This window comes from Ictalurus punctatus, chromosome 2, assembly GCF_001660625.3.
Source record: "Ictalurus punctatus breed USDA103 chromosome 2, Coco_2.0, whole genome shotgun sequence".
Taxonomy (NCBI): domain Eukaryota; kingdom Metazoa; phylum Chordata; class Actinopteri; order Siluriformes; family Ictaluridae; genus Ictalurus; species Ictalurus punctatus.
The window spans coordinates 36,008,567-36,022,731 of NC_030417.2; the positions used below are offsets into that span (position 1 = coordinate 36,008,567).

At 41.9% G+C, this 14,165-nt stretch overlaps 2 protein-coding genes across 5 annotated transcripts in view; one reads left to right on the forward strand and one right to left on the reverse strand.

Moving 5' to 3' along the window:
• The window catches only part of LOC108259405 (zona pellucida sperm-binding protein 3), a 90,917-nt gene that overhangs the window by 25,319 nt on the left and 51,433 nt on the right, over nucleotides 1-14,165 (reverse strand). The gene's annotated exons all lie outside the window — the stretch shown is intronic.
• On the forward strand, nucleotides 558-13,468 carry ddx42 (DEAD (Asp-Glu-Ala-Asp) box helicase 42). 3 transcript variants are annotated; one of them, XM_017458495.3, is made up of 18 exons: nucleotides 558-668; nucleotides 1,119-1,376; nucleotides 4,173-4,350; nucleotides 4,776-4,837; nucleotides 5,089-5,125; nucleotides 5,743-5,895; nucleotides 6,183-6,287; nucleotides 6,451-6,570; nucleotides 6,717-6,893; nucleotides 7,281-7,409; nucleotides 7,647-7,746; nucleotides 7,872-7,919; nucleotides 9,411-9,508; nucleotides 9,675-9,951; nucleotides 10,702-10,928; nucleotides 11,051-11,161; nucleotides 11,281-11,379; nucleotides 11,912-13,468. In XM_017458495.3, the coding sequence occupies exons 2-18, from the start codon at nucleotides 1,162-1,164 to the stop codon at nucleotides 12,455-12,457; spliced, it is 2,682 nt and encodes an 893-aa protein (XP_017313984.1). In that variant the 5' UTR covers nucleotides 558-668; nucleotides 1,119-1,161; the 3' UTR covers nucleotides 12,458-13,468. The 3 variants fall into 3 exon arrangements, with proteins under 3 accessions (XP_017313984.1, XP_017313992.1, XP_017314000.1); XM_017458503.3 differs by having other exon boundaries at nucleotides 563-641; XM_017458511.3 differs by lacking the exon at nucleotides 558-668 and adding an exon at nucleotides 695-715.

Below are 14,165 nucleotides of genomic sequence, written 5' to 3' on the forward strand. Positions count from 1 at the left end.
TCTTGACTAAACAATAAAGAAATGATTTTCTGTAAAACTTTTTTTTCTTGAAAGTGTCTTCGCAAAAGTGTAATTTTTTTTGTTTTATTAAGTATGCACATATATGCATATTTAATTAGACAAAGCCTAATTTGCATAAATAATTGTGCAATTTTTCATGTTCCAATACAAAAAATAGTTGTAAGAACATCAGATTATTATTATTATTATTATTATTATTGTTGTTGTTGTTGTTGTTGTTGTTATTATTATTATTAATAATAATAATAATAATAATAATAATAATAATAATAATAATAAATACATTTAATTTACTTGTAGTGGCTTGCTGTATTAGTTTCAAATTCAGAAAATACATTAAGGACCTGCCTTTGCTAAAAACGACATGTTAAAAAAAATAAAATATAAAATAAATTAAAAACCTCAAAAATTAAATCTTTCAATGTAAAACGATATGTAAACTTTTACAATGGAACACAACAAAATTATCAGCAATAACATGACTATACGCCTATCCCTTGAAAAATCCCAAGAGACTACTCTAGCGTTCGTGATCGTTACAGAGAAAGTGTAAACACACACAACACGTCGACTTTTAATGACGTCGCACGCAACTACGGGCGGTCAGACTGTAAACGACGGTAAATTCTGTCCGTTCTTTATTTCAGGTATCCGCTTCTCTCCTGGTTACGTGCTTATTATTTCACGACTTGCTGTAAATGCGAAATGATTACTCTCCAAATCTGAAATATAACATGATGTTTATTTTCTGCGTGGCATTTTGTGAGGATTACGCGATAACCTTTATTTTGCGCACGCGCACTTGCTCCACTAGCTAGCTAGCTAGCTATTTGGCTACTTTGGAAATGAGTGGATTAAATTAGTTAATTAGATAGCTAATGAAATAGCACGATTAAATAATTAGTAAATGGATATATGTAAGTCAGTATATGATTATCCGGTATTTTAACCGACTAGCTGCCCTTGATGCCATTGTTGCTACCAAGTGCTAAAGAGTTAGCAGCCATTTAGCTAGCTAGCTAGCTGAAAGTGTATTCGTTTTCTGAATACTAAAGTGATTCAGTGTTGTCTTTGTCTTGTCTTTTGTTTTTAACCAGACGTAGTGTTCGTGACATCGTGTAAGTGTGATCAGCTACAGCTATGAACTGGAGCAAGGGAGGACCGAGTGGTAAACGAGGCTTTGGCTTTGGAGGGTTTTCTCTCTCCGGGGGTAAAAAAGAGGAGCCTCGGCTGAAAGAGCAGCCCCACGGCGCGTTTGGAAGCGTAGGAGCCGCAGGAGGTTACGGCAAAAACCAGCAGCTGCCTGCGTTCTACAAGATCGGAACCAAACGCGCCAATTTCGACGAGGAAAATGCGTGAGTGACACTGCAGTCCTGCATGCGGTGTTCCGCAAACTAATTAAAACCATTTGTTTTATAGTAATACCCGGTCAGCTTCGGCAACTCATTTCAGGGGAAAATGGCTAAACCATGCTCCAGAAGTCGCTAGATGATGTCACAGACCAATTTGCATATCGATTATTCCTCATGATCATTGGCTCATATATCAGATACATATCAGATTACAAATGAGGGTACATGAAGAAGGAAGAGTTTAATTTAGAATACAATACAATAAAATAGAATAATGTTTTGTCACAATAGAGAATGATGGATTATAATTTATTCCTTAAGTAGTTAATTTTTTTTAGGAGGAAGCCATCTTTGGTCATGGCGCCACGCGCAAACTTAAATTTAATGCGTTTACAAAATTGTTCACTTTATGTCGGGAACACAAACATAAAGTAGTGACAGTGAGTAGTCGTGAAACGGTGAGAAGTATGATAGCTTGTAAATATCGCCAAAGGAGAGAGTTAACTGAATAATGAAGAAAGTGTGAGGGTGGGACAAACAGTGGTGGTCAGTGATGGGTTGTTGGGAAACAGTGGTGGTCAGTGATTGATCGTTGGCATACGGTGGTGGTCAGTGATTGGTCGTTGGGATACGGTGGTGATCGGTCATTGGGATATGGTGGCGATCACTGATTGGTCGTTGGGATACGGTGGCGATCAGTGATTGGTCGTTGGGATACAGTGGCGGTCAGTGATTGGTCGTTAGGATACAGTGGTGGTCAGTGATTGGTCGTTGGGATACAGTGGTGGTCAGTGATTGGTCGTTGGAAAACGGTGGTGATCAGTGATTGGTCGTTGGAAAACGGTGGTGATCAGTGATTGGTCGTTGGAAAACGGTGGTGATCAGTGATTGGTCGTTGGAAAACGGTGGTGATCAGTGACTGGTCGTTGGAAAACATTGGTGATCAATGACTGGTCATTGAGAAATGGTGGTGATCAGTGATTGGGATACGGTGGTGATCAGTGATTGGGATACGGTGGTGATCAGTGACTGGTCGTTGAAAAACGGTGGTGATACGGTGATTGGTCGTTGGAATACGGGGGTGATTAGTGATTGGTCGTTGGATACGGGGGTGATTAGTGATTGGTCGTTGGATACGGGGGTGATTAGTGATTGGTCGTTGGATACAGGGGTGATTAGTGATTGGTCGTTGGATACAGGGGTGATCAGTGATTTGTCATTGGGATACGGTGGTGATCAGTGATTGGTCGTTGGGATACGGTGGTGATCAGTGATTGGTCGTTGGGATACGGTGGTGATCAGTGATTGGTCGTTGGGATACGGTGGTGATCAGTGATTGGTCGTTGGGATACGGTGGTGATCAGTGATTGGTCGTTGGGATACGGTGGTGATCAGTGATTGGTCGTTGGGATACGGTGGTGATCAGTGATTGGTCGTTGGGATACGGTGGTGATCAGTGATTGGTCGTTGGGATACGGTGGTGATCAGTGATTGGTCGTTGGGATACGGTGGTGATCAGTGATTGGTCGTTGGGATACGGTGGTGATCAGTGATTGGTCGTTGGGATACGGTGGTGATCAGTGATTGGTCGTTGGGATACGGTGGTGATCAGTGATGGTCGTTGGGATACGGTGGTGATCAGTGATTGGTCGTTGGGATACGGTGGTGATCAGTGATTGGTCGTTGGGATGCGGTGGTGATCAGTGATTGGTCGTTGGGATGCGGTGGTGATCAGTGATTGGTCGTTGGGATGCGGTGGTGATCAGTGATTGGTCGTTGGGATGCGGTGGTGATCAGTGATTGGTCGTTGGGATGCGGTGGTGATCAGTGACTGGTCGTTGGGAAGCGGTGGTGATCAGTGACTGGTCGTTGGGAAGCGGTGGTGATCAGTGACTGGTCGTTGGGAAGCGGTGGTGATCAGTGACTGGTCGTTGGGAAGCGGTGGTGATCAGTGATTGGGATATGGTGGTGATCAGTGATTGGTCATTGCGATACGGTGGTGATCAGTGATTGGGATATGGTGGTGATCAGTGATTGGTCGTTGAGATACGGTGGTGATCAGTGATTGGGATACGGTGGTTATTGGGATACGGTGGTGATCAGTGATTGGTCGTTGCAATACAGTATTGATTGGTTGTTGGGAAACGGTGGTGATCGGTGACTGGTCGATAAGAAACGGTGGTGATCGGTGATTGGTCGTGGGGAAACGGTGGTGATCTGTGATTTGTTAGTGCAACACAGTCAGGCTTTACACACTCATGGTGAATGAAGTAAACCTGCTCACTCAACTCGTATATCAGCAGCTGTGATGTGAGCTAGAGAGCTGTATCGAGTTACAAATCGAAAACAGTTACTAACGTGTGCTCAAAAAGTCATCAGATTTGTAGGCTCTTTTTTAAAGTTAAAGTCACTAAAGGGGTCTAAAAAGTCGCTAAATCCAGTGACAAAATCTGTAAGTTGGTAACACTGTGCTTAAAACGTTGCTAGAAGCCACAGATTATGTCATAGTCTAATTTGCCTACTCTCATTTACCTATTTTGATTTGCATATTCAGTCATTTGCATATCCAAACTTGTTGTATGAAGAAAGGACACTAAGAAGAAGAAAGAATAAAATTAAGTAAATAAAATAAGAAGAACAAGTTTTATAAGAACAAAAAATTACGATAAGGGGTGCCAATATTTACAGTACCCTGTTTCTGGTGGGCGATATGACGATATGCTCGTTTTACTGTGAGAAATGATACGATGATGCAGTTTTTAAAATGATGCCTTTTCCAATTGTGTGCTTCTCCCCAAGCTATTTTGAGGATGATGAGGAGGAATCGAGCACGGCGGATCTGCCTTATATCCCGGCGGAGAACTCTCCCACCAGGCAGCAGATGCAATCTGGAGGAGGAAGTGGAGGAGGAGGAGGAGGTGGAGGAGGATCAGACAGTGATGACGACCCCCTCGATGCCTTTATGGCTGAGGTGGAGGTGAGATCACACACCACTATCACGTGTTCCTCCAACATGGTCCTGGTCCAAAAGTATTTACAGATCAAGTTGTGATTGCATAAGTATTGCCCCGCCCCCCATTGGTGTGGAACACCTAACTTACTTCTGGTGCAACCAGTCTCCATCAGAAGTCTCATAATTAGTTGAATGGAGTCCAATCTGTGTACAATCAAGGTGTCACATGATCTCAGTGTAAATACTCATGTTTCTGGACTAACCCAGAGAGCATCATTGAATCCACTATACAACGAAGAAACCAAGGCACTGTATCAGGCACCAGCATGTTGCCAGTAGATGTGTAGTGTATTTAACATATCTGTCTCTACCTAACGGTCTCTCTCTCTCTCTCTCTCTCTCTCTCTCTCTCTCGTGCTCTTTTTTTTTTTTTTTAAACCACCAAATAGAACCAAGCAGCCAAGGACATGAAGAAACTGGAGGAAAAGGAAAAAGAGAAAAAGCTGACCAAGTAAGGAGATTCTTACCAAAACACTGCTATTTGGGTTCTAGCTAGCACTATTTCACCAAGATTCAAATTAAATAGTATTTAGTAAGGGTCTAATATCAGATATATCATTCACACATAAATAAACATGAGGTGAAATGGGAGGTTAAAAAAAGGGGGAGGGGGTGGGGGGTTTAAATGCACTTAGTGGTTCTTCCACGGGTGATTGAGCGAGTCGCAGGGAAGTTTTTTTTTTCTCCGCTTGTTTCTTCCAGGGGTATTCGAGATGACATTGAAGAGGAAGATGAGCAAGTGAGTGACCACACTATCAGCATACCTCTACTTCAAGAACCGCTTTGCCTCAATCTGTATCTTTCTTCTTTCATTTTCTCAGCTGATCTTTCTACCTGTCCACGTAACTCTGCATATTAAATCTTTGCAGGTTGGGTTTGTTGAGTACTCGGAGAAGCCGCATAGTCGCGTATATACCCACTAGTACACAGATCCATATGTGTGATTCGCATGAATTTGGAGCACCCACAGATTCAAGGACGTAGCCATTTTGATCGAAGGTTTCGATCGAGTTCATGTAATAATGACGTCATATTTATCTAACGGCTGCTGGTGGGTTTGCAGTTTGCCCATTTCAATGCTAACCATGACATTTAGGCTGCTAACACATATGGCGTTATTTTAGCTATATTCGACGCTGGCATGTTGGTGTTGTCTCTGACAGGTCTGATCAGCTGCCAGTTAACTGCCAGCCTTACTTAGCGGTTATATAGTTTCCTTTCACTTTCGTTCACCATCTGGAAACAATGCTGTCTGTTTATCAGTGTGGTGCCGTCATGATAGTTTAGGGATCTGCACTGCAGCGTTATTAAACTCTGACACATCCTGTGTGACGTGAAGCTTTGTGTTGCGTGCAGGAGGCTTATTTCCGTTACATGGCGGAGAACCCGACAGCCGGGCTGATCCAGGAGGAAGAGGAGGAGAACGTGGACTATGACAGCGACGGGAACCCCATCCCTCCTACCACTAAAAAGATCATCTTGCCACTTCCTCCTATTGATCACTCTGAGGTAATTCTTCCACAAATAGAAGCACTTTACACCTCCTAAGAGGACATTAGAACTAGCACCAAGCTATGTATGTTGAATAGGCACAGTCAAACCCATCACAGATGACACTGGAGAGGGCGAGAGCTTTTTATGGCTACCCAATATATTTTACAGAGCTATACAATATATTGTACAGTATAAGGTTGGGGGGGGGCAGATACATATTAAACGTCGTACAAACTTTCATTATTAGTAGTTGTATCATGTATCAAAGAGATGAATAAGATTGTTTTGTGACCGCCTGGTAGATCGACTACCCTCCTTTCGAGAAGAACTTCTACAATGAGCATGAAGAGCTCAACAGCTTGACTGGAGCACAAGTGGTGGAGCTGAGACACAAACTCAACCTGAGGGTTAGTGCTTTTCACACTCGAAAACCGCGCTCTGTTATGTACAATACGTCTCTCTTCACGCTTTCTTTCTACATTATGTGGAATGTGATTGGCTGTTTTTATTTTATTTATGTGTGGTTTTTGTGTTTTTTTGTGGTTGTTTTTTTTTTTTTTTGATGGGCAGGTGTCCGGCGCCGCTCCTCCTAAGCCCTGCACTAGTTTCGCTCATTTTGGCTTTGACGAGCAGCTCATGAACCAGATCCGCAAGTCCGAGTACACTCAGCCTACGCCCATCCAGTGCCAGGTGACTCGAGAAATAATTGGCAATGGTTGTAACTCGTATAGCTCGTTCTTCTTCACATCCACTAAATTCTTCAGGCCAATATAAAGACTTCGTCATGAAATGTGTAAAGTGTAGGTTAACGCTGAGAGGCCGTGTCTCTTTGTTAGGGTGTCCCCATAGCCCTGAGCGGTAGAGACATCATCGGCATCGCCAAAACGGGTAGCGGCAAGACGGCCGCCTTCATCTGGCCGATGCTGGTGCACATCATGGACCAGAAGGACCTGGAGCAGGGAGAGGGACCCATCGCTGTGATCGTCTGCCCCACCAGAGAGCTCTGTCAGCAGGTCGTATTTGCTAAAACATGTGACAGTGCAGCTAGTTTAGCATTATTTTAGCAATACACACTTGCTCCAAAAGACAAAGTTGAGCATAAAACACTCTTAATCTCTCCCACCGATGTGTGTACTTTTGTTTATGAGCTTTCACGAGGACTGTTTTATAATAAACAAATAGTACGGTAGAAAAAAGGATGCAGTCGAGGGTGCCGTAGTAACATCATATGAGCAATGAAGATGACTCAGTGCACATATGGTGTGTGTCGTCTGAGCCAGATTAGAGCTCGTCTTGTTTGTTTGTTTGTTTGTTTGTTTGTTTGTTTGTTTGTTTTTTTAAAATAATCTTCCTTCATTTTCTCAGTGAGGATGACTAGCTGTGTGTGTTTGCATGTATAGATCCACGCAGAGTGTAAGCGCTTCGGGAAGGCCTACGGCCTGCGCTCGGTGGCTGTGTACGGAGGGGGCAGCATGTGGGAACAGGCCAAGGCTCTACAGGAAGGGGCTGAGATTGTTGTTTGCACTCCGGTAAGAGATATTGTGCAATTAACAATCTAGATTCTTTACGACTCATAGGTTCTTGTGTTCTTTTACTTAGGCTGCATACATTTTACATTTATTCATTTAGCAGACGCTTTTATTTATATGAGGAATAATAGAAATGATAACGATCATTAGGCAGGCCTATCTATGCCTATCCTGAATGTTTTGTTTTGATATCACGCAATTTTCTGATGTGACACACACACGTGCGCACACACACAGGGTCGCCTGATAGATCATGTGAAGAAGAAGGCGACATCCCTGCAGAGAGTGACCTACCTGGTGTTTGATGAGGCTGATCGTATGTTTGATATGGGCTTTGGTAAGTCCAAACAGTCCTACTGTATTAGCATTAGTTATACATTTCCATAATCGGTTTGTCCACTGTAAAAGGTACATATTTCTGTCGGCATGATGTCCCAATTCTGATTTGCGTTTGCTTTCCAGAGTATCAGGTGAGATCCATCGCCAGCCACGTAAGACCAGACAGACAGAGTAAGTGCCTCTCATACAATCGCACTTATGTTTATACGTTTGGAAGATGCGTTCATGCAAAGACTTTCCAGATACAGATGCACAGGAGGCATCGGAAATGGCTTTAACAAAACAGAAATGTCAATCCACTATTCTACAAACAACACTTACAGAACAGATATCTAACAGCTGTCCTACTACTACTGTAGTACATGTGCACTACCGGTCAAAAGTTTGTGGACACTCGACTGCAGTGTTTCTCATGATGTTAAAAAGCTTTTGATCAGAAGGTGTGAGATTAAATGTTTGAAATCGGTGTTGTAAACAAAGATATAATCATATTCATTTCTTTCATTAGAAAACTATTATTTACAAAAAAATATATTTTTAAACGGACGACTCGGAGCGAAATGTTCCGAAAAGCAGCCGATAAGAGTCCGGCGTAGGTGTGAACTCCGTTAATACTAAAATATTATTATTTTTTAAAAATTTATTTTGGATTATGCACAGACACTTGAAACTCTAGTTTAAAAAAAAATGTCAATAAAATGTCTCCTTCCGGAAAACTTCACCATGTTGATGATTATTTGGTTTCCCTTTTGTAAATAACTGCAATTTTTAAAAAAAATGTTTATTATTAGCCTTAGATTATGTGGAGTGTCTGCCGTACAGTGAATTAGTTGTTACTAGTAATGCACCGAAAGGAAAATTCTGGGCCGAAATCGATATATATATATATATGTGTGTGTATAATTGTATTAATATTAGACTTTTTCCATTCATTTCATGAATTTAATGAATCTGAATTGAAAAACTACAAACCAATAAAATTCACACTTTTATTGAAATTAACACACCAAAACAAAAACTATATTAAATATATTATTCTTTATTCAGTTCCGTAACAATCAAATTTAACAGATTTTTTGATCCAATCATCGAAATAATGTAATGTTAACTATTATGATGCAAAACAGCAGTCAAGTAATTTGCAAACAGCAGTCAAGTAATTTGATGTCCTTATCAGAAACTTTGACGTATTTCCAAACCGCTGACGTGATCGCCCTTTGCCGGGTAGCGCCGTGATAACCGTCTGTTGGATCGCAAGAGAAATGTGAGCGCTGAGGGGCGGGGCACGGCAGCACATATTTCCGGCTCATGTTTTCGGCTAAAAACCGAAAAATGCCATTTTCGGTTGTATATTTCTGGCAGCCGAAATTCCGGTGCATCCCGAGTTGTTACTATAGAAACGATAACGTATTACAACGAGCGTGTTAATATAATCCTGTGATTTGCCCTGCAGCCGGAACTACTGTCCGAGCTGCTGCTATAGAAAGTGAATGAACACCTTTTGACAAGTCAGATCCGAGAATTAAACAGCAATGTGGAATAAGTCATTAAATCAGGAAGGCAAAATTGCGCTCACAATCAAAACACAGCACTTAACACGCACGCATTTGGGTTTTCTATCTTTATTCCCTTATGTACGTGTTCTCGTTCCCTCTCTCTCAGCTCTGCTGTTCAGTGCAACGTTCAGGAAGAAGATTGAGAAGTTGGCACGGGACATTCTCGTTGACCCGATCCGTGTAGTGCAGGGAGACATTGGAGAGGTGTGGTGTTTTTTTTTTTTTTTCTGTTTGTTTTTGTTTCTTTTTTCTTCTTCTTTCATTTTATAATAGCACTGAACATGCAGGGATTACAAATACATATAGTATTTTAGGCAATAGTTCCAAAAATATATGCTGGAGGTTTGAAATGTACCCTCCTACCCCCCAGGCGAATGAAGACGTGACCCAGCTGGTGGAGTTGTTGCCGAGTGGCTCGGATAAGTGGCCGTGGCTGACACGGAGACTGGTGGAGTTCACCTCAACTGGCTCCGTGCTCATTTTCGTGACTAAGAAGGCCAACTGTGAGGAGCTGGCCACCAACCTGCAGCAGGAGGGCTACAGCCTGGGCCTGCTACATGGAGACATGGACCAGAGCGAGAGGAACAAAGTCATCAGTGACTTCAAGAAGAAGAGCTTGCCTGTCCTGGTGGCCACTGATGTAGCAGGTGAGCAAGTCGGGCTGTCGTGCATGTCACACGTCAGGCAAGGACGCATGTACGCTACCGGTCAAAAGTTTGTGGACACTCGACTGACGTGTTTCTCATGATCCTAAAAACCTTTTGATCTGAAGGTATGTGATTAAATGTTTGAAATCGGTGTCGTAGACAAAAATGTAATCGTGCCGATGTATTCATTTCTTTCATTAGAAAGCGAACATTTTATTTACAAAAGATTTTTTTTTTTAAACGGACGGCTCGGAGCGAAATATTTTGAAAATCCAAAAAAGCCGATAAGAGTCCAGCGTCAGTGTGAACTCCTTTAATGCAGTTTAAAAAGCATCTCGGGGAAATTCCTCAAGAAATTGCTCGAGAAAACACCAAGAATACATTTCTGGAAATCCTAGGCGAAAAGGGCGTCGACTTTGAAGATGCTAAAACATTAAATTATTTAGATTTATTTTGGATTTTTTATCATCACGACATAATTCCCATAGTTCCATTTGTGTTGCTCCAGAGTTTCGATGACTTTATTATTCTTCTAAAATGTGGGGGGAAAAAATTAAAAGAAAGAATGAGTGTGTCTAAACTTTTAAACCCGTAGTGTATATGTGGATGTTCTTTTTTGTTTTATTTTTATCCGAAATCCTGCTTTAGGGCTGCATGTTGTTTTTCCTTCATTATTTAGTTTTTTTTTCCATTTTATTATATTATTCATGACAGCTGTGTGTTCTGATTTTTTGTTTTTTCTTATCTCAGCTCGTGGATTGGACATTCCTTCAATCCGTACTGTCATAAACTATGATATTGCCCGAGACATCGACACACACACGCATCGCATTGGCCGGACAGGTCGCGCTGGAGAGAAGGGCGTGGCCTATACCCTGCTCACAAACAAAGACACCTCATTCGCCGGTGACCTTGTTCGTAATTTAGAGGGAGCGAATCAGAGTGTCCCGAAGGGTCTGATGGATTTGGCCATGCAGGTGCATTACTAATTTCTCTGTGCTCACCCAGTTTACATATTATTATTATCCTGATGATGTTATATCGAAAGTGTCTTAATACATTTAACTATTTACTGACCAATTCTACTCTTCTCATCTAGAATCCCTGGTTCAGAAAGTCCCGTTTTAAGAGTGGAAAAGGAAAGAGGCTGAATGTTGGAGGCGGGGGTCTCGGCTACAGGGAGAGACCGGGCCTAGGATCCGATTCCTCAGTGGGTTTCTGACTAAACAACCAAACTAATTTATTAATTACGTGGTTTATATTATAAATATGTTGGTAAATTTGGCTTTGTATCCATTCAACTAACCGATTCTTTTTCTGTGAACCCAGGAGCGCAGTACTGGTTCTGCCCTTGGCAACTACGAGTCCTACAAACCCCCCACTGGAGCTATGGGAGATCGCATGGCTGCCATGAAGCAAGCCTTTCAGGTAACCAGCATGCACTCTGGCACCTTCTACTCTTTGCTGGCGAAATTCCTACAGCAAAAACACACTTCTGTCTTCACTGGATATCTCAATACTTTACATATAAAAGATTACAAGATTAAACAAACTCTATCTATGACTATAAAATCTTGAAATGTATGATTTATAGATTTTTTTTTTTTTTTTTTTTTAAACAACATTTTCCAGTGTCCTCTGGAGCACCAATTTTGTAATCTTTTTATATGTAAAGCTGCGAGTAAATCTTCAGGACGGGTTATACTGCTTCCAGAGATCCGCAAGACGTGCCAGCGCTAAACCCTTCAGAGCTTTATACATCACGAACAGACTTTGGTGGTTAGTGCGAAACTTGGGTGCACAATGTAGCTTGAAGGCTGTTCTGACTTTTTCTGGAACAGGGGCTGTAGTTTTCTGTACAACGCACATTTGTACCTCCCAACACGCTCATTCTCACACCGATTTCCTCACCTTAACGTTCATCTCACTAACAGTTCCGCTCTCCGCTGTTCCTTCTCAGGCTCAGTACAAGAACCACTTTGTGGCAGCATCAGGTATCTCTCCCAAGCTCAGCGCCCAGTCGAACAGCACATCAGGTTGGACAAGTGCAGGCAGTCTGAGTTCTGTGCCGTCTGGAGCCCCTGAAGGAAGCCGTACGCCCTCATCTTCCTCCCCCATGCCCCCTCCTCCTCCAGCCTTCAGTTTGGGTACTAAGCTGGCCGGTTTCAGCAGCGCCGTGTCAGACTCTTACTCCTCCTCCTCCTCCTCCTCTTCCTCTTCTTCCTCGTCCAGAGAGGATTCCCGCCACGACAGGAGCCGCCATGGAGACAGCCACCATCGCCACAGCGACAGGGATCGGTATGGTGATAGGGATCGCCACGGGGATCGTGACAGGGACCGAGATCGTCACAGCGACAGCCGTAACGGCGATGGTGGTCGCCGGGAGAGGGACAGTTGGAAGGGAGAAAGGGAGGGCGGGGAAAGGGCAAGCTCACACAGAGGAGGTGAGGACAGCTTTGCTGTTCCGGATCCACCAAAACGGAAGAAGAGCAGGTGGGATAGTTAGAGCTAATCCCGCAGGAGACATCGAATGAGCAGCTCTGAGATCAGCCAGCCTTCTCAGTAGAGTCCATCTGTCTGCTGTTGCTCAAATGTCAACACATAAAGGGCACTGAAGACTTTGAGAGAGTTAAATCTGCGTGTTCTCTTCAGTGGAATCTGTCGCTCTTTCCGTCAGGCGGCTGATCGTGTTGTTTTAAGCAGTGAATGGGGAAGTGTGAATTATAGAGAAGCAGATGTAGGACAGTCATGCAGGCCTTTCTCTGTAAGTGTGTGTGTGTGTGTGTGTGTGTGTGTGTGTGTGTGTGTGTGTGTGTGTGTGTGTGTGAGAATTCATCTTTCTGGCGACAAAGTCATATTTTGGGGAGAGATTATTAGGACTTTTTTTTTTGTTATTATTATTTTTTAGAAATGACTTTGGTTCATAGTGATACTTTGTGAATTAAAAAAAAGAAAAGAAGCAATTTCAACATTTTATGATTCATAAATGAGAAATGATTCAAAGACTTGCAGTCATTGATGTAATGATCCAAAGTATCTGTGAGTGATCTATTTTATAGGTTTATGTCTTTGTTCTGTATTTTAGTACATACAGTTACAAGCTTCCACAGATTTGTGCCATTACATAATCCACTTCTATCCGGTCTGTGATGTGTTTGGTTTTTTTGTTTTGTTTTGTTTTTTTATGTACTAGGTTATGTACTAAGTTACCTTCAAACCCATGGCTTCAGTTTGGTACCTGGCACTAAAAAGAGCGAAGGTATTGAGTCCTACGCTGCCAATGACTGCATTTAAATAAAAAAAAAAATAGTTTGGTAGAGGCCTGGAATAAATAAATAAATAAATAATAAATGTACTGTGTATTAATTTTTTTTCCAGTCTACTAGATTCTGAAGGCTTACCTAAGAGCACTAAACTATTTTCATGTATTTCATCCATTTTGTGATCCTGTTGCAGTTACACAAGTCATACAATATCAACCTGGCTTAAATAAACATGATAAGACCTTGTTGAATAATGTTGTCTTTATTTCCAAGGCATGTATTTCTGGCACGTGCAGCGACACCTGTATGATTTTTTTTAAATTTTAAGCATGCTTATATGCATTCATTTATTTTTCTACATGCATAGCTGCTATGGTAATTAATCTTGGTTGAGCTTCCAAAAAGCATTGCAGTGTGCACACACACAATAAAAATCATTGTTAAATGGTAGAACACTCTTTCTCCCAGTTAAGATGATCTTAACTTTGGAAAGGTTTAGAGAAACTCGGCCATGTGTGACGCTTTGGCACAGCTTTTTAATGTTCTGGCTTATCATTCGAGATTCAAAATCTAGATCATCGATTCACTCCTTCTGACTTAAATTCCTCTCCAAAAGCGTAATTTATTCTAAAGCAGTATTTTATATGATGACCCTGTAGTGCTAGGTCTTCCCTAAAATGATCACGAAATGAACTAACGCAGTGGTTTTCAAAGTGGGGGGTGCCTGGGGGGCCCTCAACAATTTGGTGTGAAAAATAAATTCTCACTCTCAGACAACCACACACACACACACACAATCAATTCCTAATGTAATGTAATATAAAGATGTAAAATGTAATTATTAATTTTTTTAAAAAAGGGGGATATATTCAGAAGTCTGTATTTTTAATGTGTTTTAAAGACAACTTGCAAAAGGGGGGCCTCGGTCAAATGTTAATGCCATTTGGGGGA

Excerpts from the sequence above, each read along its gene's own strand:
- ddx42 (XM_017458495.3), top strand. The coding sequence starts at position 1,162 with ATGAACTGGAGCAAGGGAGGACCGAGTGGTAAACGAGGCTTTGGCTTT. Across the intron at positions 9,509-9,674 it reads TGCAGGGAGACATTGGAGAG|GCGAATGAAGACGTGACCCA; the intron begins GTGTGGTGTTTT and ends CCTACCCCCCAG. Across the intron at positions 10,929-11,050 it reads TGATGGATTTGGCCATGCAG|AATCCCTGGTTCAGAAAGTC; the intron begins GTGCATTACTAA and ends CTTCTCATCTAG.